The sequence below is a fragment of the Triturus cristatus genome, chromosome 10 (genome assembly GCF_964204655.1).
Source record: "Triturus cristatus chromosome 10, aTriCri1.1, whole genome shotgun sequence".
Classification (NCBI taxonomy): Eukaryota; Metazoa; Chordata; class Amphibia; order Caudata; family Salamandridae; genus Triturus; species Triturus cristatus.
Window position 1 is genome coordinate 886,849,666 of NC_140593.1, and position 27,963 is coordinate 886,877,628.

The window sequence follows — 27,963 nt, forward strand, 5'->3', positions numbered from 1 at the left end:
AGCCCATGTGGCGTCCAGATACTCCTGGTACAACTACGCTGTGCTAGGCTTCGACCGACTAGCAATCTGCGATGCTGTGGTGCAATATTTGCAAGGCCTGGTTGTAGCGTTGCCTTGTACCACCGTTCTGTAGGGGCACACTAAATGTCTTTCTATTGTCCATGTGACAGTGTCTTTGATGGGGTGCTCTGTATTTGGTATGCGCTATGCACTGGGGGCTGGATTTGCTTTTCAATGGTAGCCCCACCTGGTCATGTAAGGCTGGCTGTCCCACAATTGCAGTGTGCACCTTGCTGCTGCCAGGCACTGGGATGCGTAGGGGGGACAGGCCTACTTGCTTATCGCGGATTCTCTATAGTCGTGTCAATCCCCTTCCTATTCCGGCCACAACCTTCTCTTGGGTGATGCCCCTGCTCAGGATATGCAGACATGCACACTGCTGTGCAGAAGTTCTGTAGCGATTGTGCCTCTCGCCACAGCCTTGTCTTCAGCGCAGGTCGGGGAGGGGCCCTCTATATATTGCAACTGCTTCTGTGGCCTTTGTTTTCTGGCCCCCTACTGTGTCGACGTGCCATATTGGTTAAGTGCGCTATGCCTCCGCCCCCCTGCACACTCCCAGGCAGCGCGTTTGGCAACAGCCCACGATGTAGGGCCTTGTACGATGCAGACGCGGCATCTTTGAGTAATGGCCGCACCTGGCCGCACCGCAACCTCGGCAAATCGGAAGACCGCAGGATCTGTGTACAGGCGGTGACCAGCGTTCAAGATGCACACAATCTCCGCTGATCACTACCACGGGTGCAGTGCCTCCGGACCTCTGCGCGAACGTCTTTCTTGCCAGCTAGTGTTCATTATTGAGTAGGATATTGATGGATAAGTGTTCTGGGCTGACAAAGCCTCACTGGTGTGTGGCTATCTTGTGTGTGCGCCACCTAGCACCCCCCCCCCCCCCATGGATCGCCTTTCTTGTCTTTTTTAATTGCCGACTCCACAAACAGCAGTCATTATCAGTATATCCACCCCCACTGTTTTCTTTAACGGCGAAGAGAAATATGGCTTTGGGAATAATTAGGAGCGCAGTCTTTCTTCATCCTATTGCAATGTATATGTCTCCTCAAGGTAGAGTATGTCCACCTTTATGGTGGATACCTCCTGCTGAGCATTTAAGCACCCAACTGAGCTTTTAAGAACCCTGACATTATATGTAGTGACTGTAAACACCATTGTTAAGTCCGAGCCTCAACATCATTCCTTGAGCCCTACCCTCCACAGGTCAGGGCTCAAGGATTGGCTCAGTTTCTGTGATATCTCAGGTATGTATCTCTCCCCTATTCTCCACTCCAAGCCCAACCCAAAAACGGAACAACAGTAAACATTATTCACATTGTAGCCATCTTCACTTCACACCCTGTGAACTACCTTTCTGGGATTATTCAACGTTTTGCCTTTTTCGAAAAATATATTGTGAAAGGTAGGAATCAAACTTGGGGGCATCCAGCTCTTTCAGTACTAACTGAATCTCTTCCAAACTCAGCCTCCCCAACCTAATTAACATCACCATTCTCAGGACACCTATACCCTTGCAAATTCCCCATGAGCAGTATTAGATGTTTGTTTTCGGGTGTCTATTCTTCTCGTTTCAGTCAATCTTGTGGCTTTGAGTTGGAGTCTCTTCTGACGTTGAGGAGCTGTCACATTACCTTCTCTTTGCTGTCTAGGATCTCTGCACAGTGCAAGCATTTTCTGTCTTGTTGGCACAATACTCTTTGCCATCTCTCTCAAGGTGACCAGCTGCTTTTTGGACTGGTTCGGTGCCTATTTCTGTTTCTGTTCCAGGGCAGATTGTGCTTCCTTCAGTGACCAAAAGTCTCATTGCTCCCCAACCCACTAAAGTGTCAGTCTGAAAGGAGGGCCTCAACTACAGTTGATACTCTTGTCCCGTAGTAATCTGGGATGGGTTTGAAGGCCTTGTTTAGTCAGAGATGCTCTTGTTCCATGAAACTCTGTGATGGGTTTGAAGGCATTCTTCAGCCAGAGTCACCGTTGATGGGTTTTGGAAGATTTGCATTTTAGGAGATTGGTCTCCCCTGGCCAATTTTGTCAATAATATCACACAAACAAACAACTGGGTCTAAGCCAGAAAGAAAAACAGATACAAGGAACAAGGGTGACCTAACTTGGATGGGATGTTCCTTATTAAGGATGATTTTCCTCACCCAACATAGGTGTCATGCTTCATCATAGGGAACCTCCTCGCACTGTTAGATCCAGTCACTGTGCGGGCAACAACTCTTTCACTAGGAAGGAGGAGCTCAATGGATGTTTCTTGACAAATGGTAGGTGCCCTACAATGAGCTGAATGGTAGTGAGGTAAGCAGAGCTTGCAGTAAGTGATGTGGTGGTTTAAAACTGGCTACAGGGTATGTGTACACCTTTATTTGTGTGCTCCTGGGTCAGGATTAAAACAAGGGACTCTGCAGGAGGCAATTAAACCTGCTGAAGTGTGTCACCAGGAAAGGTCAACATGTTTCTGCCATAATACCCTCAGATGAGGTGTTTCGGCTATCGTCAGGACCTAAAGTAAAAGTGTTTCTGCTCCAGAAGATGTGCTCAAAATAAAATAATACAATAGAAAACCATACAGTGATCCCCTGGCAAATTCAAGGGGGATCCACTGTTGGTCACCTGCAATCATTGGGTGTAGTGCCTCAACTCGGGGGCCCTGGCGTGGGGTTCAGAGTACTGTATCCTAAAAAGATGGCACGTCCAACTGCATCCATCGCCAGGTTCGAGGACCACTTTGCCCATAATCATTAACTTCTTGCTAAAGGAGTTGACTCTCACTAAAATGTCTGGGTAGTTTGAGTTAGGCTTCTTTTCTGTCACTCTATTTGCTCAGCCAGTTTCAACTGGATTATCCCCTGCTCTTTACAAGATTGTGCTAAATGGTCCCACCACGTATTCGCCTATGTTTGTCCTTACATTCTGCAAGTAGCACATGGGATATCAACATTGTTCCTTCCTGGCAAAAGCTCCATTCTCGCTCTGGGCATTATCCTGGAGTGTCTCTAACTGTGGCCCTCCCTGCAACATTTTTCACTCCTGTAGTTTATCAGATGGTCCCTTGTTGTATGACATGTTATGCATTCCTTCCTGTGCAGGAACTGGGGGTGCAAACTACAGGGGGGCACAACATGTGACCCCCTGCATGCACCCCCGTATACAGAGGTATTGGGCCCCTTTTTTCTTCTCCACCAGCTGTTTCATTGAGGAAGAACCTCCATGAGACTGCTGGCAGTGAGGAAAGTTGTAATATGCTTGGCAGTGCCACAGGCCACGCCATTTCTAATCCCTGGCGGTTGTGCCGGTGCAATGGCAGTCCAACAGCCATAGTTGTAATCAGCGGACTGCCACTGCTTCGCCACCATGCGATTGGCGGTCCTCAGACTGCCAAACTCATAATCAGCCCCTTAGATTGGGGAGTTGCTTCTGACATTTATGAAGTGCCCAGTCAGTCAAGCCAAGCCTTCAGGGCGGAGCCCTAGTCACATTGTCTGCATGTCCCATCCTTCTCATGAGGTGCTTCACTACAGCACTAACAGGACTGTAGTGCCAGCTGGCTGATTCCGTGTTGTGTTTCCCTAGACGTCTGGTGCTCTCCGACAACCTCACTGATCTCCTGGCTCTGCCTTTCGCAGTGCCACTGAGTGGTACCTCAACCATCCTCTTGTGTGCGTTGCAGCCTCTATGATAAGTGGTAGACACCATTTTGCTCTGCCTCATGTTTGTTCAACAACTAGGTGGCAGTTGAATGTGTATGTTTTTTCAATAGGATCCTTGGGTCACATTCTTTAGATAAATGCAAAAAGAACAATTGATGGACAGAATGCAGAACAATGTCATACATTCACTCCAGCAAAACCAAAGGGGATGATCGACGGAGTGTTGAACAATGCAAGCACTCACCCCCAGTCAACTGATCTGGGTTTAATCCATCATCATTCTTTAGCTCACTCCGCCACCCCTGTTCAACACTTTGTCCATCATCCCCTTTGGTTTTGCTTCGTTCACCCTAAGTTGGCAGGGAATGCCCTGATGTGGGTCCCTTGCTCATTTTGCCACTGGATTCAAGCTAGCCTGGCTGATGACGACTGATTAGCCAGAAACCGGTCCCAGGATGCATGTCTTCCCTGGACCATGCTTTATCCATGGAAGCAACACACCGGTACACCGCAGATATTAATCACTGGGGCATTTCGCCCAATCTTTAAAAATGTATTAGGGCTTTATATAGGGACATCTGGCTTCAAGTAAAATTGGAAATGGGGGTACCCTCACTCGTAAAATCAATACCACAACTGGCTTAAAATAGGGCTGTGTTTTGGCCCCGGCACTTTTTAATATCTTTATTGCTGACCTAATAGAGGAACTAAGGAAGGTCAATGCACACGGTCCCAAGCTTGGTGCCACGCCTACTACATGCTTTTTGTATGCAGACAATGCACTTGTAATGTCCAGAACCAGACCCCAGTGCCTTTTACACAAACTCCTTGAATTTGTTCAATTAAATGGAATGTCAATCTAGATAAAACTATCAATCAATCACAATTTAGCTTATTAGTTAATAAACACTATAAACATAAAACCAGCACAATACATATAAAATCAATCAATCTCAGCTTCAAACTATATAAGCGCCAATGTGTCCATCACAGGCGCATAGAGCCTATAGATGTGTACCTACATAAGAGTATTGCTTACATGTATAATAATTATGTTTATAAATATATAGATGTTCCTTAGTTCTGCTTAACAAATGTACATATTACTTATGGTAATATTCTTCTATGTTTAACATGTACATAAGTGACTGCAAAACCATTTATCGACAATTGCTTCACTATTGAATTGCAAAAAAATATAGAAAAACAAATAAATTAACTTAAAGTACAGCAACAATTGAAAGTCTGAGTTTATTTAATACAACTTAAATCTACATATATTATCTTCCTTATGCATGGATACCTTCCATGTACTTATGTATCTTTCTATTCATTACTTTACTTCTAATTTATCATTTCCAATGCACTACCCTATATCTCACCCTATACCTCTCTCAATATGTCCTCTACCTCCACTTTCTGTCTCATCCCAAACCTCATTCTACTACACTCTCCATTGCACTACCCCATTTCTCACCCTATACATCTCTCAATATATCCTTTACCTCCACTCTCTGACTCATCCCAAACCCCACTCTAGTACTAAGATCCACAAAATAACCCTTTCTATACTCTTCCATCCTCTACCCCTACTTTCATTATCTCATACCTCTTCACTATTCAGATCTACCAAACAAGCCTTTCCACACCTTTCCCTCTGACTCTTCCTCTCTCCACCTCCCCTTTTACTCTTCCCAAACTTCCTCCTACTGCTATGAGCCCCCCCAAAAATCACTTTCTAGACCCTTCCCTCCACCCACTATCCTTTTCAATCCAATTTACAGACTAACATGCCCACCGCTCAAATTAATGTATTATTTCCCTATACTAATTCCCCACTAAACCTGTTTGTGTTCTGGAGTAGCGTGCTACCAACGAAAAGCACTTCAACCCCTCATCAGGGGTAGGAAGATCTATATAAATGCAAACTCTTTCCTCTTCTACCTCTCCACTATCCTTTTTCTATCCAAATAACAAACTCACATGCCCACCGCTTAAATTAATTTGATATCAACCTATGCTAATTCACCACTAATCCTTTTTGGGTTCTGGAGTAGCGTGCTACTCGTCGAAAAAGTGATTTGACGCCTCGTCAGGGGTAGTAAGCGCCATATAAATGTTACAATTACAACAAACCTGTCCCCTTGTGTTCACTCCCTTGTTTGGGTGCAGATTAACACGTTTTTAGAACTCAAGAGAGCTTTTCAAGAGTACTCCTCTACAGCAGTCAAAGATTTGCGTGAGTACTCCTGTAAATGTTTTGTGAATTCCCAATTACATGCACGGAAAGGCATATCAGTGTTAATAATTGTGCATAGCTCACAACTTCACATGCAGGCAAGAGGTGAGCAGGGGTAGGGGCTGCAACCTGACCACAGGGGGCAGGCAGAAAGGGGCAGTGGCACACACATGGAGAATGGAGGGCTGATGGGAGGGGCAGGGGTAGCACAACTGACCATGGAAGGGAGGAGGGAGGGACAGGGACAGAACAACAGACCATGGAGGGCAGGATGGAGGGGCAGGGGCAACACACGGAGAATGGAAGGCAGGTGGAAGAAGCAGGGGCAGCACTTGCACCACAGAGTTTAAGAGGCAGGGGTAGTACAACATACCACAGAGGGTAGGAGGGAGGTGCAGGAGCAGCACAAGGACAACAGAGAGCAGGTGGAAGGGGCAAGGGCAGCACTGTGGAAAATGAAGGGCAGACAGGAGGTGGCAGTGGCACATGGAAGGATAACATAAGGCAGGCATTAGGGGGGCAGGGGTAGCAAGTTGGCCAAAGAGGGTAGGCAGACATTTGCAGGTGCTACAATCTGAGTATGGAGGGCAGGCTGGATGGACAGGAACAGCAAGCTGACCACAGAGGGTGGGCATCAGGGGGCAGGGGCATGCACACAGAGAATGGTTTGAAGGGGAAAAGGGCAGTACATCAACAATGGATGGCGCATAGGAGCTGCAGAGGCATCACACCAGACCACAGAGCGTAGGAGGGAGGGGCAGGGGTAGCACAAACAAAGAACCATAGAGGGCTGCAGGGAGAGGCAGGGCCAGCACAGGGACAACAGAGGGCAGACAGGAAGGGCAGGATCAGCACTTGCACCATTTAGGGCTGAAGGGAGGAATAGGGGCAGGACTACCAAGGAAGGCAGGGGCAGCTCAACAGACCACAAAGAACAGGAGAGTGGCGTAGGGGCAGTACACAGACCAGTGTGGGAGTGGTAGGGCAGCACAAGGACAATGGAGTGCAGGAGGGTGGGCAGAGCCAACACAACAGATCATGAAGGGCAAGACGAAGTGGCAGGGGCAGCACTCAGGTCACAGAGGGCAGACGGGCGGGCCGCACCGCGGTCCACAGAGAGCAGGAGAGAGGGGCAGGGGCAGCACAAAATATCACAAAGGGAAAGAAGAAGTGACAGGGGCAGCATACTGGCAACAGAGGGCAGACGGGCGGGGTATGGGCCGCACCACGGTCCACAGAGGGCAAGAGGGAGGGGCAGCATATGACCTCAGAGGGCAGGCTGGAGGGGCAGAGCAGCTCAATGGACAGTGGATGACATGAGAGAGGGGCAGGGACAGCACACGGACAATGGGAGGCAGGCAGAAGGGGCAGGGGTAGTACAACGGACTACAGATTGCAGGAGGAAGAGGCGGGGCAGCATCACTACCACGAAGGGAAGTTTCGAAGTGCAGGGGCAGCGCGATGACCACGAAGGCAGGCTTGAGGGGCATGTGAACGCCTGAAGCGGCAGGTGCAGCACAATGGACCACAGAGGATGGGAAGTAGTGGTAGGACAGCACTAGGATAACAGAGTGCCGATGGGAGGGGCAGGGACAGCACAATGGATCATGGAGGACAAGAGGGAAGGACAAGAGCAGTTCACAGAGAACAGAGGGCAGACTGGAGGGGCGCAGTAAGCCGACCACATAGGGCAGGACAAGTAAGCTGATCATGGAGGGAAGGCCAAAAAGGCAGGTCAGCAAGCTGTCCATAGAGGGTAGAAGCGATGGGGCGGGGGATCGCACATGTAGAATGGGGGACAGTCGGGAAGAGCAGAGGCAGCACTGCAGACCACTGAGGGCAGAAGGTAGGGGGCCGATGCATCACAGCGATCAAGAAGGACAAATTGGAGGGGCAAGGGCATTACAAGAGACCACAGAGAGCAGGAGGGAGGGATCCAGGCAGCACATGCACAACAGGGGGTAGGTGGGAGGGGCAGGGACTGCACAATGACTACGGAGTGCCTGCAGAGAGAGCAGGGGCAGGACAAAGGGTCACAAAGTATAGGAGGAAAGGGCAGGAGCAGCACAACAGATCATGAAGGCAAGAGGACGGAACAAGGACAGCACACGGACAACAGAAGATAGAAGGACGGTGGCAGGGGCAGCAGAACGGTCCACAGTAGACAGGAGGGAGGGACATGGGCAGCAAGCTGACCATAGAGTTCAGTCTGCAATGGGTAGAAGCAGCAACCTGATCACAGAGGTCAGGCCAGAATGAGCAGGGACAGCAAGCTGAAGAGGCTTGGTAGGCTGGAGGGGGAAGGGACATTCACAACGAGAAAGAGAAGAGATGGAGCAGCGAGGTAGCCATGGAGGACAGGCCAAAATTAGCATGGTCAGCAAGCGGACCATGAAGGGCAGGCGGGAGAGGGACAGGGACACTCACATTGAGAACAGAAGGCAGGCAGGAGGAGGGTAGGAGCAGCAAGCAGACCACAGACGGCAGACCGGAATGGACATGGGCAGCAAGCTGATTAAGAAGGGCAGGAAGGGGGGGTTGGGCACACACATGGCAAATGGAGGGCAGGCAGGAGGTGTGCAGGGGAAGTGGAAGCAAGCTGATCAAAGTGGATGGCCTGGAATGGGCAAGGTCAGCAAGGTGACCATGGAGGGTAAGAGGGATAGGGCAGGGGCACACAGATGGTGAACAGAAGGCTGGTGGGAAGGTAGCAAGCTGACCATGAAGGGCAAGCTGCGCAGGGAAGGTTTCACCACCCACAGGGGTGGACCTGCACCAACACCCTGCTACCCATGGCTGAATGCTTTGTGCAGTGGGAGTGTGGGCAGAATATGATTAAGCTACCTTAAAAAGATGATATTGTTAGGTATACTAATATGTTATAACCTCAAATTTAAAAAAGAGACATTTAATGAAAAAAAAGGTTTAAAGTGACTTAATATGATCTTCGATTATGATACAAAACTCCCTGAAAATCAAAGGTCTCTCTCTCTCCCCCCCTGCACCTCTTTGCCAGGTAGCCAATGCAGAGCTTTTAGTGCTGTTGCGGTGGAAGCGTTTCGGAAGATGTAGAAGTAGCCTAGTTGTCGCATTTTGGACCACCTGTAGGCCATTCAACACAGCTTCCACTGCTCCTAAATACATTGTATTTGCATACCCCAGATGCAAGGTGACCATTCTGCTGCTTATTGCAATGTTTGGGTGCTAAACTGAGGTACAACCTATGCCCAGACAGTGTTAACAAGTGTAAAAATGACAAAATATTGAGGTAGCACTATTACAATATGTGCTGCACTACGCCGCATAAACTTCGCTTTCTTGCCACATAATTTAGTCAACCTGCTGCATAATTTGGCCCTCTTCTGCCGCATAATGCCAGTGGCTCTAGCTATAGTAAAGTCTTTCCTTGAATTCAATTCAATTTCATTTGCTTATTGTAGGCAAAGTCTAATACACCATAATCTAAACTACTTCTACAGTTAAATCCCTAAAATATACTTCTTCAGAATACAGCACGGATTAGCACTGCTTATCCTAGATATCATCACGATTGGCTATCATACATTCACTGATGGCACCAAGTTTCATCTCAAATTAGAAAATGATATCATTGAGGGACGTGGCCACGCCAGTGACCAAGATAGCCAACTGGCTGTGAAGCTCCAGCTACGGCGGCCCCGATTTTGTCAGGTTCTCTGTCCCCGCTGCCATATGACCCTATTTGGATGGCGGTATCAGATGTTTAGAAGGGGGTGATGCCAGTTGCAGCCTTGGATGTGGACTAGGTGGCCCGCTAACTGCATAACTCGATAGGGTATGCTTACAGCCCAGCGCCCTCTTCGGAGGCCCAGTGGCGACAGGGGCTGCAGGCGAGCCTGAGGCAGATGCTACCGAGCCTCGCTGGGGTAGCGCGACCCTCCCATAACAGAGAAGTGACTGCGTTGGGCTGCCGCGGTGGCTGCTGTCCCCTGCCTGAGTCGGCAGGGATCACCTGAAATACTGTTGCTGGAACCCTGATGCGCCAGGAGCGGTGTGGTGTCGATGTGGCCTCCCAATGTGGACATGCCTGCTGTACCAGTTAGTAAGCCACTGCCTACAGGTGGGGGACGCCTGGGTTGTTTCCCTGCCCCAATCTATGGGTGGATTTTGTGAACAGATGCACTTCTTCATGTCGGCCGCACGGACTTTCTGTCCAGCATAGCTTGGGCCGGAAGGCCTCACACTGATTCTTCTGCCATAGTGCCATAGCAGCAGAGGTTTATTATTTAAACTGCGGTGCGCTGTTGGACCCCCCTCCATTACCAATGGGTGGCGTGGATCCAGCCTGACTGTGGTACTGGTGCAGTACTGAGCGGCCTTCATTGCTGGAAACCTTGCAGCCCATAAGTTTGTCACATTTAATGACTCGAGACTCGCACTCGCCCCGGTGCCTACCTCCTATCTGGCCAGGTCGTGCACTGCTGGTCATTGGATGGCATTGAGGAGACCTTAATCCACTCTACGACCGCACTGTAGGCGGTGAGTGGCGAACAGTATAAATACCTTGTTGGGTGTGTTGCAGCCCACACCATATATTGTTACTTACTGGTGAGCTTCCTGTTCCTACTTGCAGGACCCTTGGATTTCGTTGCACCGACCCTAAACAATGCAAACTACTTTTTGGATAATCCAAGCCTGCCTGGGCCCAGGGCTCCTGTTGTGACACTGATAATGTTCGAGACAGAGCTGCAGGTCTGGAGGCCTCGCAAGGCATCGCTGCCATCATGACTGAACTCAGCACTGGATTTCGCTTGATTGCCCCCAGATTTGATGCACTCACCAACAGACTCGACTGCATGGGTGAAAGATTGGATCGACAGGCCACCAGAATGAATGGAGCCCTAGAGCGTATCTCTAGTCTGGAGGATGGGGGCAGTGACAACTGTGAAAATCTTGGAAAAACTGTCATGCATACTCAAGACAGTTGCAGGAAATAACTAAGACCTTGAAGGAACGCTAATGCCGCAGTAGCATCAGCATCCTAGGATTTACGGAGTCGACAGATATGGGCCACCCGGACACGTTTGTTGATTGCCTCCTGGAAGACCTGTTTGACCATTGGAACTTCACGCCAACATTTGTGGTGGAATGCTCTCATATATCTCTTGGCCCCAGACTGCCTGGCGCCCCCGTTCCCTATTATCGCTCACCTGCTAAATTACAGGGAAGGGACACAGCACTGCAGCTATTCCCTGACTTTACCATAGCTGATCAGGAGGCATGGTACAAATTCTTGGATGTGAAGAACTCCCTCCGCAAACAGGGCCTCAAATATGCCATGTTATATTCAGCTCGGCTGCAGATTGAGGGGAATAGAAAATCTTGCATCTTCAACACTCCAGCAGAAGCCACTGACTTTTGCAAGCAACAAGGTATGGACAAGACAACCTCCTGACGGAACACTCCAGAGTGCTCCGATTTGTCTGCCTTGGCTGCTGCGGCCGCAGAACAATCCCCCCAGGGCTGACCAATATTCTCCTCCTGCCGACTAGAGCTTTCCCCGCTGTATCAGTCATGGACCGATTCCTGTTGCCATTGACCTTGTTCTGATAACTTAATGCCGCTAACAGTGGCTTTTCTACCCAAACATGTATATATGTTTATATTCCAGGTATGCCATATCAAACAGGCCCACCAGCCATAACATTGGCCTTTCCCCGAGGTGTATACCATGTTGCAGCTTGTTAGGGTCTATGTTTTTGTGTTGATTGTTATTGGGATTCGCTGGATATCTTGACATCTAGTGTGGGTGGGAGGAGGGTTCGCTAAGTTTGTATGATTATGTTGTGTTTGTTTATTAATGCCCGTCTGGTATGTACAACTCTTATACCTACAAATAAACAACCATTCACACACCTGCCTCTCAGATGACACCGCAGGTTAGGAAGGAAAGGGCAGTGAACTTACCTTCTTGACATGAAACATTTGTGGCATCAACAAACCCTGTAAAGGCAAACAAGTTCTCTCCAATTTGGCGAGACATTGGGTGAAAATAGCCTTTCTCCAGGAGACTCGTCTCTCACCCCGCGATTCCTACACATTTGCATCTCCCTGGGGGACCCTCCGCTATTTCTAATGCTACACCTCCTATTCATGTGGAGTGTGCACACTAATGCTTAAAAGTATTCCCTTTACACCCACGGACAGTTGTATAGGCACTAATAGCAGATATGTCATAGTAGCTGGTATATTGGCTGACTGACGTGCTCTCTTGGTTAATGTCTATACTCCGACTGTAGATGATCATGAATTTTATCAAGAATTTTCTGCATTGTTAGAGCAGGTAGAGACTGATCTGCTTATCTTGGGAGGACACCTAAACATGGTGCAAGACCCACGGGTAGACTCCACAAGTTCACAAGCGAGTAGCAAACCACGAGCTGTACATGTCCTGCGAGACAAAGCAAACACAAGGAGATGATGGACGGAGTGCTGAAACTTTTCAAACACTCACCCCCAGTCACAGATCTGCGTTGAATCCATCATCATTCTTTAGCTCACTTTGTCACCCCAGTTCAGACACAGCCATGCAAATCAGTCTTGACCCTGTGCCTCATGGTAACAGTCCAGCCCAAACTGCCAAGCCATGTCTTCCCTGGACCGGAAACAAGCTTCCTAGGACCGGTTTCGGGCTAACAGCCCTCTTCAGCCAGGCTAGCTTGAATCCAGTGGCAAAGTGAGCAAGGGACCCACGTCTGGGCATACCCTGCCAACTTAGGGCGAACAAAGCAAACATAAGGAGATGATGGACGGAGACATCATAGATACCTATGCCGTACACGACGACTGGTGCCTGCAACACACCACCACTTCAGAATGTACCTGCTATTCTGTGCCCCACAGAGTATGGACGAGACTTGATTATTGTTTTAGCTCTGCAAACGCAGTCCAGTGAAGGGCTGACGTCATGCACATTGTCAGATCACTCTCCGGTGCGGATGGTGTTGAGAGTACCATATGGGGGCTTTCTTCAACGCAGCTGGGGGTTCCCGGGCAAAGCTCTTCTGGTCAAAGCTTTATAACTCCATCATTGAATACTTCATACTTAATACTGGCTCAGTCACCACCCAGGCTACTGTATGGGAACTCTTTAACCCATACATTCATGGAGTATGCATCTCCAAACATGCGTTGAGTACTACGGGACATACATGCCCATCTTACCTGTATAAAGACTGAACTGTGTGATATGGACCATGAAGGCTTCCGACAACAATGTAAGCCTCAGTTACACCGTTGCTCAGTCTTGATGAACGAGTTTCGTGATCTGGCTAAAATTGCATACTTGGGAAAGTATGCTACTGCCAGACGCTATGGAGAGGGGGAATGCCACGGCTGCACCTTGGCATGGCTTTTATCTCCCAACAAACTAAGTGGATGAAATTCCTATACTGCAGACAACTGCAGGGGCTCCTGCGCTATTATGAGCAGCTCTGCTCCTCCCACACACCGGGGGATGCTGCTGCGATTGCAGCCTACCTTACTGAGATCACAATGGTATGGATCACAAAATGCCAGCAACAGTTTTTAAGGGAACCCATTTCCTGCTAGTAAATAATACAGGCAATAGACACTCTTGACAGCTCCAAGGCCCCCGGTCCTGAAGGACTCACAGGTGCATTTTATAAGGCGTACAAATACTTACTTGCACCGCATTTGCTCAAGATGTATGCTGAAACAATTGAGGCAGGAGTTCTCCTACCCACACTATGGGAAGCTGTGATTGCACTATTATTGAAGCCTAGCAAAGTTTCCCACTTCTGTACCTCCTACTGCCCCACTCTCACTATTTAACCTTGATAATAAAATCTTATATAAGGTAATTGCAACTGGATTATCCCTCCTAATGGAACAGGTTCTGTTGATCCATACAGACTGAATTGTTCCCCACAGATCTACGTCCTTAAATTTACGGACAATCTTCATGGTATTAAATAGGATCACCCCTGATGTCCATGTGGACGTAGCCCTTTTAGACGCCGAAAAGGCATTTGATTCTATAGAAGGGTCCATTTTAAATGCAACCTTAGAAAAACTGGGATTTCCTTGTGGATATACTGCCCTGATTATTCTTCTATATTCAAGTCCGGTGGCCAGTTTAAGAGTGAATGGTTCTCTTACTGACCCCTTCAAAGTGATCAGACAGACCCGACAAAGATGCCCCCTGTCACCGCTCCTTTTGATTGTCGCCATGTACCTCCTGCTTTGCCATCTACAAGAGAAACATATACACGGTGGACTGCACTTTACTCCTGGCCCACTACTGATGTCTATGTATGCGGATCATATACTACTTTTTGTCTCTCACCCCTCTGACAACCTTTCCCCTCTTATATGTGAAATCATACGATTCTATGGCTTTTCTGGCCTTAACATAAACTGGGCAATCATAACTCTTCCCCCTCACTAATATTATGAAACATGAGAGCATTGACTATAAATTGACAGTGTATAGACAGCCCCAAATACCTGGGAATAACCCAACATAGGGAGAAAGAACAGATAACCCACCCGAATTATGGACTAGCTATCGATAGGGTATCTATGCAGATTGATCAATGGATTAACCCCCCCAGGATACATGGCCATCATAAAAATGGTCATCCTCCCTTGCATCTTGTACCTATTCCTGAGCATACCAATTCTGTTGACTAAAAATGTATTTACAGCGACTAATATGGGCAGGGCATTGACCCCGGATTAGATGGGACAGCCTGGATTGAGGAGGTTTTGGTTTGCCTGATCTGCAGTTATACTATCTTGCAGCACAATGCCATTTTGCATACCACTGGTATCCTCTATATGCTCGTATTCCTTACATGACACCTGAGCAAGACCAAGCAGGGCACGGTCCACTATCTTCCATACTCCCTAAAGGCCTTCCCATGGACCCCCTTTGACATACAATCACTTTCAACCACGATCTGGGCATGGAGGAAGCTCCAACCTCATTTAGGGAGAGGCATCCTCCACTCGCCTGCCATACCGTGAGCAAACAGCCCCTGGCTCTTCCCGACACAGGAAAAGCTTGTCCAATGTACCTTATAATGACACAATTTACACACTATTAGGGACCTTTTCCCAGATGGTCATGTGCTTACTCACGCAGACGATACCCGTTTCGGGGATGCCACATATATAGACAACTCTGTGCTCAGATGCCTCCATGATACACTGTGCTCCCGTATAACCTGCTTCCCCCTTACTCCAGATGACTTTTCTCCATTGATATTCCTTATTAGCGACACTGATGGGGGAGGCTAGTTTCCCGATTATACCAAGCATGCGTAGCCATGAAACCCAAACTGGATAGGCAGACTAGGGATGACTTGGAACAGGACCTGGGACAATCATTACCTGTAAAAATCTGGTATTAGTGTTGCACTCAGACTAAACTCATCTCCATTAAACAAAAACACAAGCTTTTACATTAGAAATGTCTACACCGGGCCTACACCACACCTCGGGACTTCGCACACATTGACCCTAAGCGACCCTCCCAGTGTTCTAAATGCCACACCACGAGGCTGAGTTCGCCCACTTGACTTGGACATGCCAGCATATTAGAACATATTGGGCCAAAATCTTCTCCTTGATTACAACCATGGTGCGAGTTACATGTCCTGCTACTAGCCCTACTGGGATATTTTAATGGCATCCCAAAAGGGATCTGTATATTCACTGCCAGTGCAATACTGTTCGCAGAATGAGGTCTGGCACGGCATTGGGGTAGTAAGACAATCCCCACCGACTCTGCAGGGTTAAAAAGCATGATTTATGGTAATAAAACAAGTGAAGATTATGCCACACTACTGCCCATACCTCGAGACCTAAGGATATATAGCAACCACTGTGGGACTACCTACCGACATTGGATTATGATGTATTGGACTGACCTGCTAACTATCTGTTTTTGCGCTCAGTGCTCACTCCGACCCACTGGAGACCCGTCAGAGAACCCTGGACAACTCTGCTCTGCTATTGTCTTACTAATATGGCCGCTTCGAATGTCGCCTTACATGCCAGACTCTTGATCTATTTATTACATACTGATGAATCCATGTATTCATATATATATATACATGGGCATTATGTTGAAGTGTATTGTTTGGAACTGAAAATGATGAATAAAGTTTTTTTTAAAAGATGATATAATGGCACCCATACTACACCATTGTATAAAGACAGGACTTTGTGTGGTTTCCTAACATTCCCAATTGCTACTCCACTGACCTTCCCTTCAGAACACCTAATACATCACCCCTTTTCCTAAACATAATCACTTGTTTTCCACTGTCACAAGTGGAATTTAGGGCTACAAATTGTTCAAATCCCAATTCTATGAGTGAAGCTTTGGGAATACCACCCATAAACTCCACTTTTTAGGACTGTAGGTTAGCACTGCCCTCAAACAAGTCCTGTGACTCTGGGCCTCAAATGCTCATTGCATCGGTCAGTCCTCCAGTAATGTTCCCCTCACACATTCTTACATCTGAAGGAACACGCTCTGACTCACAAATAGAGAGATTCCTAGGGTTTATTCAAGAGAAACAAAATTAAGAAAGCTGTGGTGAGCACTGGGCAGGAAGCTCTTTTTTTAAGTTATACATTTAACACTAGGAGAGCTTTGGAAGGAGGAAGTAGGGTTTGAGACAAGGACAACATGAGACATTTCAAGACTTTGCTGATCTTAATGGCATTTCAGCGGCCGTGCTTCACGGGGCTGGTTCCCAATTTGCCAAGCTGTTGGAATGGCCTAAAGGAAAGAAAATGCAGAAATAGTTGTTATAGTATTGACCATTTATAAAGTGCAATGAATTTATATTCAAGTACCCAGTTTACTAGCAACAGTAGGTTGAAAGGTTCAATCAGTCAGGCTTAGGTTATAATGTGTACTCTGCGGGGTTGTCACCGAGCCCTGGAGCCGGTGCATTAATCCACTGTGCTATCTTTTTCAGGTTGAAACCTGTGGCCTGAATGTGGCACAGTGATCTGTGCAACAGGCTGTCTTACACCCAAACTATCCCACTGGCTCAACTGACCAACAGGAACAACGAGGCAAATTCATGTTTAACTTTTACTCCCACAGAGGGGATGGCGCGAGATCAAAGCATAGTTTATTATATGCGAAAGCTTCATGCCATTGTGTAAATTCAGAACTCGCAAAGCGAATATTCATGAACTCTTTCTCACATTTTACATGAGAAAGAACAAGAAACTGTAGGATCTATTCAGTAGTTTTATTTACTTTACCTTCTTTTTTTATTTCCTTTCTTATCAGGCCAAAATCTTTGACTATATCAAAATGCCATTCTGCAACTCCCTCCTCTTACCTTCATTCTGTTCAGCCATCTATATATTCAAATCTAGTACATCTCATTTTTTTCTTCCTCCTACTCTCCATTTGTTCGTGGTATATTCTCCCCCTTTGTTCAACATGCAATCTCTCCACTTCCTCCTTCATTCTACAATTATCCTATTCTCCTTAAAATATCAAATGTTCTCCTGTAATCTCTCTTCCTCCTCCTCTTTATCCTTCTATGATCTACTTGCTTTCTCTTCTCGTATAGTATCTTTCGCCTGTATTATAGCTCCATTTTGTCCATTATGCTTTTGAACTTCTCCTATATTTTCTCCTGCTCACTCCTGCAGAATTCTGTTTTCGCCCAAAAGGTCTGTCTTATTCCTTTCCTGTATTTTCACTTATTCGTTCTTCCATACATTTTCCTTTCTCATCCTTAATCTCCCCCTTTCTCTTTCACTGATCGCTTCGCCTTCCCTTGTAGTCCCCTCCTCCTTCACCTTCGCCTGTATTAGCTTCTCCCCTTCCTGTTGTACTTTCACCCCTTCCTTGTTGTATAGTAGGTTCTCTGCCATTCGCACTGATCCTCTGTTCCTTCCTGTAATAGCCCTATTGTCTCCTCTGACAATATATTTTTCTCTTCCTGTTTTCTCTTTATTTTCCCCGTACAATGTCCCCTCATATCCTATAACATCTCATTTTTCTCCTTTATTTTTCACTTCACGTTAACTGCTCAAATTCCTTCCCATATAGCTCCTTCTTTCTTTTGTTACCTGTCCACTCATTATAATGAAATGTCGCAAATTCCCTTTTTCATCCATTTCCCTTGGAATTTTTGTTTCATGTGAATTCTTATTTCCCTTCACACATCCTAGAAAAAATACCCCACAGGGATCAACCTTCTTTTAACCAGAAATTTTAGGTCACATGAGACACCCAAGATGGAGCGAGTTTACGCTGTCCTCTGGGGTCTTAGCATCTATAACCTCTCCCTTTCATCAAACTAGTATTGTTCGGTTATAACTTATTACTTATTTGTAAAGTCCATAACTTTCCTGGACATTTTATGTATATAGCAAATAAAATTCTTTAATGCAAGGTGCCCTCCCAGTTTTGCTCTCTTATCTTGTAACATCTCTCCCCATCCTTCTCTTCTCTGCTCCTGTCATTTCCCTCCATCCTTTTTATTCAATATCTAGTTAATGTCTTTCTCGCTGCCTTCTTCCTCACCCCATCTGTAATACAAATTCTAGTTCGTCTTTTAATTTCTCTTCTACATTCAGTAATGTCTACAAACACTTATCTTATATTCTCTATTTCCTTCTTTGAGTTATCTTCTCTGAAGTGCTATAATTTCTCTTTCTACCCATTTCAGTAATATTTTCCATCCTCCATATTCCTTCATCTTTGGACTTTTAAGTTGGCCATTCAAAGTGATCTCTTGAGTTGTGGGTTCCAAACCGTCCCTGTTTCTGCCTGTATTTTCAGAAAAGGTTTCTTCATGGTACCCTTAACTGTACATTGCCAATTCGAGATCTATTTGAACACTATCTTTTCCCAGCACCTTTCTTTCTGGTTTGACATCCACGGTGTCCCACCCTACAACGCCCCTTTTCCTCTGCGATCCCTCTGCCGCTTCAGATGCTGTTGGCAGTACCTGTGTCACAGAAGAGGCTCAAGCGTAGGACTTTGAGAAGCTGAAGACTCCAGGAAAACCTAGTCCACTCTCGTATTTCTGCTCTATCTGTTTGCAGGCCTTTTCTCTCATGCCTTCTCTCTCCTGTTCAATAAAAACACAATAAAAACACAGAGTCCAATGAATGACAAATCGTAGGAAACTTGAAGCCTGATTTATGGTTTGGTGGACCGAGTACTTTCCGTCAAGGTAGGGGAGGACATTATTTTCGCCATCCTGATGAGCTGCCGTCTCCCAAATTTAGAGAGGATTTCCAGACCTGTGGTCATCTCTGTTCATCAAAAGGAATGGCTGTCAAGGCAGTTCCTTTCAATGTACAAACAGTTTGATAGATGGCTGTCATCTGTCTTGACTGCAGTTCACCAAACTTTTCAAAAGTTTTTGTTTTTCAGAAACAAACTCCCAAAGCGTGAGTTCATTTGCGAGTAACAAAAAAACTAACCCCCCCTCCCCCACTCAGAGTTTTCTCCTAGGGTGTGAAAGTCATTATCTTTTTTTTATGTCCCTCGCCATCAGGATTTTCCTTTTGTTAACAGATGGGGGGAAAACACATTACACCGTCCCCCTTATAGAGTGTATGGGGTGTAATGTCCCTTCTCTGATGGCACTTTGTCGGGCCTTCGGAGGAAGTATTTCCATTGAGGTCTGCCTGTCTCAAACTGAGGCGAGCAGACTGAGGGCTAGGTAGACAGGGTACTCCATCACCTTTGAGACCGAATACCCTGTCCACCATACTCTAAATCAAGCCCATTGTATTAATATCATGAATAAAATCATACTGGCATTGGTAGAGTTTAAGCCATGAAGAACAGTTAGCCAACAGAGAATTAAATTCCTATCATTAATAATGGTCTGATTTCTTAAACTAACAAAATAGAACAGGATCCTTACCCAATTAGGCATAGATGTAATACACATTATTGTATCCCGGTGAACAGCAATAAGGAGGCCTACTAAGACCAGAGGTGGGAGAGCCAGCTCGAGTCCAGGAGTCAGCTACAAAACATTTAATCTCTATAGATTCAGTGTGATATTGAAACTTGAACTGCTGCAACTGTTGGCAAAATGTCAGACTGGTTAAGATTTGGAAAGTAATATATTTTGCAGTAAACAACAAAGAATGTTTCATAGAGCAGCTTTGGGATATTTTACGCAGCAGGTACTTCTCTCGATATATAATATCCCAATAAACTTCCAAAAGTCAACCCATTTGCAAAAAGTACTTAGGGTATGATTTCTACTTTGCGGGTACTTAGTCTGTCCATCAGGCTGGTGGAGGACATTCAACCCTGTTGGACAGAGGACATATCTAGAAATACCCTCAATGGTGATCTCTGTACCTTCAGCAGAAGCGCCGTTTGGTGGATGGGTCTCACTTTGATTCTGTTTATGCTTGTTCTGTATTATGAGATTGTTTGAAACATCTGCACTGGTCCCCCAGTCCTGGGGCAAAATGTAATTCCATGGGACTTCTGCGTGGACCAGCAACAGGTGGAATGCTTGATCTACCCTTAGGTCTTGATTACGAGTGCTTCGTAATTTTGCGAACCCCCGTACAAACATGTTTGCTTAGGGATCACAATTGCAAGATGCGCAGTTTACCACACCCAGTAATTAACCAGTCTCCATACATTTCAGCTGGTCAAACCTGCCAAAAAGTATGGTAGGAAAACGACCTGGTACATGCCAGGATTTACGGATTTTGCTGTGGAAAGGATCAAAATCTGCATTTTATGCACCTTTTTATGATAAAACTCATAGTAAGTAAGAATTATTGCATCCAATGAATAAGGGACACCCAGGATTAGAATTTTCTTTTGGAGTGCGATAATTATACAGCAGAAATTCAGGAACTTGTAATTAAGTCCTCAATGGTGACTGCAGGATGCAAACATACAGATCCTTTCTCCTGGCACAGGATGCTGCCATGAACCAGCCCTTTGGTGACCTACTGCTGGTGTGTGGCAGGGCGGCATCCATGATGGTAGGACAACAGACCAGAATTTGCACCCATACCTTCCGCAGCTGGTGCACCGGCAAACAGTCCACAAATGGGTTCGTGACCATTTCATCGTACGTCTCAAACTTGAAGCAGGCGATGCAGTTCATTTCCCTCTGAGAAAGGAAGACAAACACAGTGAGTGGACACTGAAACTAACAACAGGAACCACAGGGGAGAGGGTTAGCAGCATTTTCAATATGGTTTTGAATGACTATGAAAGATAAGGGCAGTGGGGTTGAAGAAAAGAGAGCCAGAGATATAATGCAAAAGTAGGAGCAGCTTGCAGAAAGATAAAAAGAAAATAATTTGGAGCAGGTTTAGAAGGAGTAAAGGGGACAAAACTGGAGATGTGACATATAGGAGAAAACAACTTATATAATTGTATATGGGTAAGTCTCACCAAAGAAGGGCTGTCAGTGACATCTCTGATCCAAACTTGAGTTGTCTATGATGCTCAGTCTCCCCCAGGTTCTTTTAGTATGTACACAAATAAAACTGTGTGTGGTACAACCTCGTCTCATCCCCTTCAAACCCAATTGGGGGCAGCCGACTGAAGGGAGGTGCCTCCCAGGCAGATTGGGAAGGTGGGGTAGTCCAGAGGACTGCCATCTTGAGTTTAGTTTGGACTGCATCGGTGTTGCCCAATATAACCCGAGGGCTAATTATGGTTGTCGGCTTGGGCTCCCTGCCACCATTTTAGGTTTGGTGACCTGGTGGCTGGTATCAGGGAGTAGTTATTTCGAATTATGATAGTTGGTTAGTATTACTCGAACAAGAGTTCCAGTTTGTAAGAGTTCAGACAGACATTAGTGTGGCTTACCATTCAGATGGAGGACACCAGGGTTCTGGAAGCAATGCTCCTCTTGAAAGAGCCTGGCCACATGGACCTCGTGGTGGCAGAAGCCATGGGGTCTGTGCGCCCAATGTGGCAGGCATCGGAGGGGGTGGCCGCTGTGATAGCGGTGTGCTCCCCACCGATGAAATGGAGGGCTGTGGCTGGTGCCAACGATGCTGGGGTAAGTGCAAGGGACTGCTCGTATGCGAGGAGAGCGGCACCTTGGGCATGCGGCGAGCTGGGGCGTGTTGCGTTCTGCTGCTCCGGCCCGAGTGTAGAGGCAGCGGTGTGGTCGAGCCCTTGCCCTTAGTGGGTGAGGCCACACGCAGCATCGCGGCAGGAAGCAAGGAGAGCGCAGCCCCAGTACACGTTGTTTGTGTATACGGGACCCCGCAAAAGAGGCGGGGCTCATGCAGAGTGGCATCAGCTATAACGCTGACCCGCTCAGAAACAAGGAGTGTGTGGGGCCAGGCCCGGCGGGCTGCCTCATGTGAGGAGTTCACTAGGGCAGCATTTAGTGAACACTTAGAGGAATACGAGGTGGGAGGCCAGTGGAGGAGAATATGAATGGGACAGTGGTGTTTGGACTACCTGGGGAGGCAGACGGCACCATGGATGGGGATGCAAGAGAAGGGGAGGGTTGGGGGCTGGAACAAGAGGGCGAAGAGGATGTGGGCCCGAGGTGTATAGGGTGCAGGAGGGAGGTGTCTATGGAGAGGTAGAAGAACAAGAGTGGGGGGAGGGGGAGCTGGATGAGGTGCCTGAAGAACAGGATCAGGGTTGGGACCCCAGGGCTTGGGAGGGCCTCGATATCTTTAAATCAGGAGAGGAGTTGACCTAACAGCTAGGGCGGTTGACCTCGAATCTGGGGAACTGGGTTCGAGTCTCGGCAATGACGCTGAACATCCTGTGATTCTGGGCAAATCACTTAATCTCCCCGTGCCTAACAAAAAATGAATGTGTGTCCTCATGTAACGTAACTGGTGCTATGTAAAGCCTACTGCTACCTGATTTGGGTCAAGTTCGCGCTACATAAAACTCTGCAAAAAACAAACCAACAAAAAAAAAGTCTTGGGGGAGGAAGTTGGGGGGGGGAGGGGGCAGGGATGCCCTAGCTGGACGCCTATTTAGCAAAATGTGGATCCATGCAGTGGTACAAGGGTTCTCTGTAACTGAGGGGATGGGAGGGGGGTTTCCTGGGTCAAGGTCAGGACAAGCAGGTAGGTGGGCCCGCAGCATTGGTTCAGGCGCCTTCATCTGCAGTCATCGCAGCAATGTTGGAATGGAGCATGGAGGAGGATGACGGGGAGGAGGTAGGAGAGCAGGTGATGGAGGTAGTTGAGGCAGGTTCAGGTAGGCGACAAGATGGTGGAAGGGGTAGGAAGGGGATGGTGGAGCAATCGGGTATGAGGCAGGGAACCAGCACACCAGTCAAGCCATTTTTATTTCAAGTCGACAAACCGTGCCCGGAGGCAGACTCAGTAGAGCTGGGAGAGGCTCACTGTCACTGCGGCAAAGAGAGGGCTGGGCCCAGAATGGCATGCCGATATCGGTGGGGGAGCCTGTTTTGGCCAGCACAAATAGGCCCAGAACGTCCTTGCTGTCCCCAGTATCTGGCTGGTCCTGCATGACTCCCAGAGAGAGATTGATGGACAGTTGGTGGGTAGCAGTGCCGGAGTGACACGGAAGAGTTCAGTCAGCCCCCTGGACACCGGACACAGGGTTAAGGATGTATTGATCAAAGAGGGCACCACTGCCAAGTGTACACGCGGGCCTAGGATGGCCGCAGGCAGAGGATGGCCGCAGGCAGAGGAGTTGCACATCGCTGAGGTGCTGCCTTGAAGAAGGCACGGTAAGGGAGGAAGACGATGAAGGGGACGGGGGGAGCTCCAATGTGCCTAATGTGTTGCAGGGCTGTGCGGAGAGACCAGCAAGGGCATTGTGGCCTGCAGCAAGACCAGCAGCAGCGCCGGAGGAATCAAGGCCCCTGCATCTCTATTGGCACTGTCCTTGGAGCCGGGTTAGGCCAGGTGCATGACAGGGAAGCCTGAGATGGTTTCCATTGATGTGGACGCTGGGGAGCTGCAGGGGGGTCGTTCACAGAAGGGGAAATATGTGTCGGACATGAGGGTAGGTACCAGGGAGTTGGAGTGCCTGGGGGTAGGGAGAGAAGAAGGTAGTTCAGGGGAGGAGGCTAATAATGGGGATAAGAAGGAGGGCCCTGAAAGCAAGGAGTTAAAATTTGAGAAGTTACCTTATATGGGAGTGACCAAACCTTTTGGGATGCACATTATGCTGTCCATGAAGGAGCGCATATAGAAAGGGGAATATGTAGAGATGCTCAAATTTTTTCATTGAGAGGTGAGGTCCCAAGAAGGGTCTAAGAAGAAACAGTACGAGCTGCCCAAAAGGCCAAAGGTTCCCCTTACAATTGCAAATTGGACAGCGGCCTTCCTTACGCATGCATATATTTCTAAAAGTACCAGGAGCGTTGCGTCGCTATGTTTAAATACATGGACGTCATCTGTTAGGCACAAATTACGGGGGGACGATATGCGTGGGCCCAGAACAACGAAGAATTGAGGTCACGATTGGCATGGGACCCTGAGACAAAGTGGGGGGAACTAGACGGTGACCTGTAGCAACAAACGATGGGGGCAGCGAAAGGTGGTAAAATGATATTCACTGCCACCGGATTGCTCATAGTCTACCATCCCTTTCAAGTGCACCCCATCTGGGAAGGGGTGGGTAGCACGAGGAAGAGTCAATAGGGGGCCTGAGGAAATTGCTGGATCTCCAATAAAGGGCTTTGCATGCCGAATATTTTAAATTCTGCCAAGAGTGCTCAAATGCAGGGGCCAGCACCCCCTGTTCAACTGTTTTGGGGCAGGGGTGGATACCACCAGAGAGGAAACCACAGGCAGCAGCCTTTGCCTCAGCATCTGTGGAACGTAGGCAACGTCGGATGTAACAATTGGTGGTAGGGTCAATTGCGGAATCCACGCAGGACACGTATGTTTTGACCTGGAAAGAGTTTTTGTGCTGCGGGGCACAGCGGTGGGATAAAATGTGGATGTGGGCAGAGGATGTCATACAGTATATCCTAGACCTGATTGAGAGAGGTCTTTCGAGGGTGACCATTGCCGGAAAATTGGTGGGGATTGCATTTATGGATAAATTAATGTGGGGCTATGCTGCATTGGCGGGTGAACTGGGGCATAGGATGCTGGAAGGTTGGGCGCGGGAGCAGGGCCCTTCGGGGCAGGCTAGAAAGCCAATAACGTGGCAGCTATTGTGCAAAGTACTGGCAGCATTACATGAAGTGTGAAAGGATGAAGAGGAAGAATGTCTATTTCCATATTGATGGTGTGGATGTTTTTTGGGGCATTTCGGGTGTCAGAATTGCTGGGGAGGAAGGGATCTGGGGTGTGCTGGGAGTACTTGGTCACGCTGGAGGGTAGGCTGGAGATATGGCTGAGTGGATCAAAAACAGATCAGCAGGGCCAGGGTATTACAGGCAGTGGAGGCACCAGGCCCCTACCCGGTTTGGTGGGCATCACAACTGACACGCCATTGAGGAGCGGCAGTGGGGGTCTTCTTTCGGCACAGGGCGGGCGACCGTGTTACAGCATGTAAGCTATTACCGCTTCTCCGGAAGTCTCTGTGGTGCTTAAGGGTGTCAGTGGCAGACTATGGTACCCAATCCTTTCGTATCGGCATCAGAGGCAGGACGCAGGGGTTGGGCACAGGATGAAATCATGTGGCTGGGCCATTGGTCTTCACAATGTTACAGGTGCTCTGTGCGGGAATTGGAGGAGGATATGCACACGGTGGAGGGTCCTATGTGAAATTTACTGCCTTTTTGTTTCTTTCAGGATTGGTGTCTGGCCCCGCGGCGGAGGAAATGGCCACATGGGTGGTGGGACACTTGTTTGTTAAATGGACACAACTGCAGAGTTATTTTGGCCAGAATCTAGTTTTCAGTGAACGCCTTTATAAGATCACATTGAAGGGAAAAGGAAGCATGTGTTAGAGAAAATGGATTCACTGTTTGAATAGTACATTGGTGGGCGGTAGGTGCCCAGATGCATTGGTATTGCATATAGGGGAGAACGATTTGTGTAAAGAGAAAGGGGTGGTGTTGATGTAGAGTATGAAGAGGGATTCAGCACTCATAAAAGAGAAGTGGTCAGGGTGTTTCGTCCTTTGGACAGAGTTTGTGCCCAGGAGGGCTTGGAGAGGTGCGTTTAAGCCAGGGACAATAGATAGAGCATGGAGAAAGGTGAACAGAGAGATGTCTTGTTTTTTTAGGGGGATTGGTTTTGGCAGGATCTGCCATTCATATATTCGGATCAACACGGTTGAGTTTTTTCAGGCGATGGGGTCCATTTGTCCAGATTGGGTATGGATCTTTAACTGTTGGAGATTAGGGAAGTGTTGGCCAGAACGTTAAATGAGCACTTGTAGATTTGATACTGGGAGTAACAGGTACCAGACCGGTAGGGGTGTGGGGGCATATAAAGGTTTTGTGCAACCCCCTTTTTCTGGGTGGCGGGCGCATGCAAAGTTTGCCAGTAGTTGACAGAAGTTTGGTCGACGTTGACAGTTAGTGAACCATGTGCAAGGAAAGGGTAGGCATGTAGTTCAAGGTTCAGTTTCGGATTTTTGGCTATTTACAGTTTCATACTTCAGGCATAGGATGTAGGGTTAATAGAAGTTGGAAATGTTGAAATGCAGTACTTCGTAATGTTTGTAATGTGTTAATTGCAGGGTGTGGCATGTTGGGGGATTGTAGGGGTGGGGGTGGGGTCAGGTGGTAGTCTAACGGATGTACAGCAAGGTTTTAGTTTTGAAAAACAGTTGCCAGGTTATTCTGTTGTGATGTGCACCTGTTTCAATAAAGTGACCTTTTTCACATATAGTGAGTGGTCTGTGTTTAAGCTGCACCCCTCTCTCCCAATGCCCAGCTGCCACATGTACAAGCAAAGTAAGGGGTGAGAAAAGGTACAAAAAGCACACAACGGAAGCTGTGAAATGCCTGGAATGGGTGCTGTGTTGTCAATGTCGTGATGTCCTGGCATTGACTATGAGAAGGCGTTCGAAAGCTGTCAGAAAAGCCTGTAAATGGCATCCAAGGGCTATTAGTTTTGTAAGTCAGTTGCCAGGTTATTCTGTTGTGATGTGCACCTGTTTCAATAAAGTGACCTTTTTCACATATAGTGAGTGGTCTGTGTTTTAGCTGCACCCCTCTCTCCCAATGCCCAGCTGCCACATGTACAAGCAAAGTAAGGGGTGAGAAAAGGTGCAAAAAGCACACAGCGGAAGCTCTGACATGCCTGGAATGGGCGCTGTGTTGTCAATGTCGTGATGTCCTGGCATTGACTACGAGAAGGCATTCAAAAGCTGTCAGAAATGCCTGTAAATGGCATCCAATGGCTATTGGAGTTGATAGGAGTAAAGAGAAGTGGAAGACAAGACAAAGGCAAGAAAGGCTTAGAAAAGAGGAAGATATATTGGCAGATATAACTCAGAGAAAACAAAGGCACGACAGGAGAGAAAGAGAGTAGAAAAGAAGGTGGGAAAGTGAAGAGTAACAAATGACTTGGGGAAAGGAAGACATTCTTGCAGTGGCTTCAGCCCAGTGGGATTATTTCCCGGTGTAGGGGCGCCACAGATGTATGGCTGCCTAGGCTATACAATGCAACCACATTGGCAGACAGATGTTAATTCTATGTCAGGACATGGAGGCAACGATTAGTATTGGGCATTTCTTCTTAAATTCAAACAGCAGCCATCTTAAAGAAATAACAAACAACAAAGAAATTCATATCCCTGGAATCCTAAGAAAAACCATCAAGTTCAAACAATAATGTCCGTCCAGTCAGAAGACTCCCGCCTCATTAACTGGTATTGACCCTCGTCGGATTCCCTCTTTCTTCGCTACTGCAGTCAGTGTCAGTTAAGTGGAGAAACGTTCTCTTGTTTTTTCTCTTCAGCATATTGGTTTTGGTTTCATGATATAAGCGAGTGTTCTGCTAACGTGTAACAAAGTCTCCGCTTCGCCCTGGCGGCAGTGGGAACGCTTCATCGCTCCTACGCAGCTGTGAGTTAATCTCCTTTGAAGCCAA

General features: G+C 47.5%; 1 protein-coding gene across 1 annotated transcript in view; it reads right to left on the minus strand.

The window, feature by feature from the left end:
• Positions 1-16,519: 16,519 nt before the first annotated feature.
• The window catches only part of RARRES2 (retinoic acid receptor responder 2), a 51,161-nt gene continuing 39,717 nt past the window's right edge, over positions 16,520-27,963 (minus strand). The window contains exons 3-5 of the mRNA XM_085628609.1: positions 21,015-21,113; positions 18,960-19,082; positions 16,520-16,756 (exon numbers count right to left, since the gene is read on the minus strand). Coding sequence (XP_085484735.1) covers positions 18,978-19,082; positions 21,015-21,113 — 204 coding nt within the window. The 3' untranslated portion in view covers positions 16,520-16,756; positions 18,960-18,977. The remainder of the gene's footprint in view (positions 16,757-18,959; positions 19,083-21,014; positions 21,114-27,963) is intronic.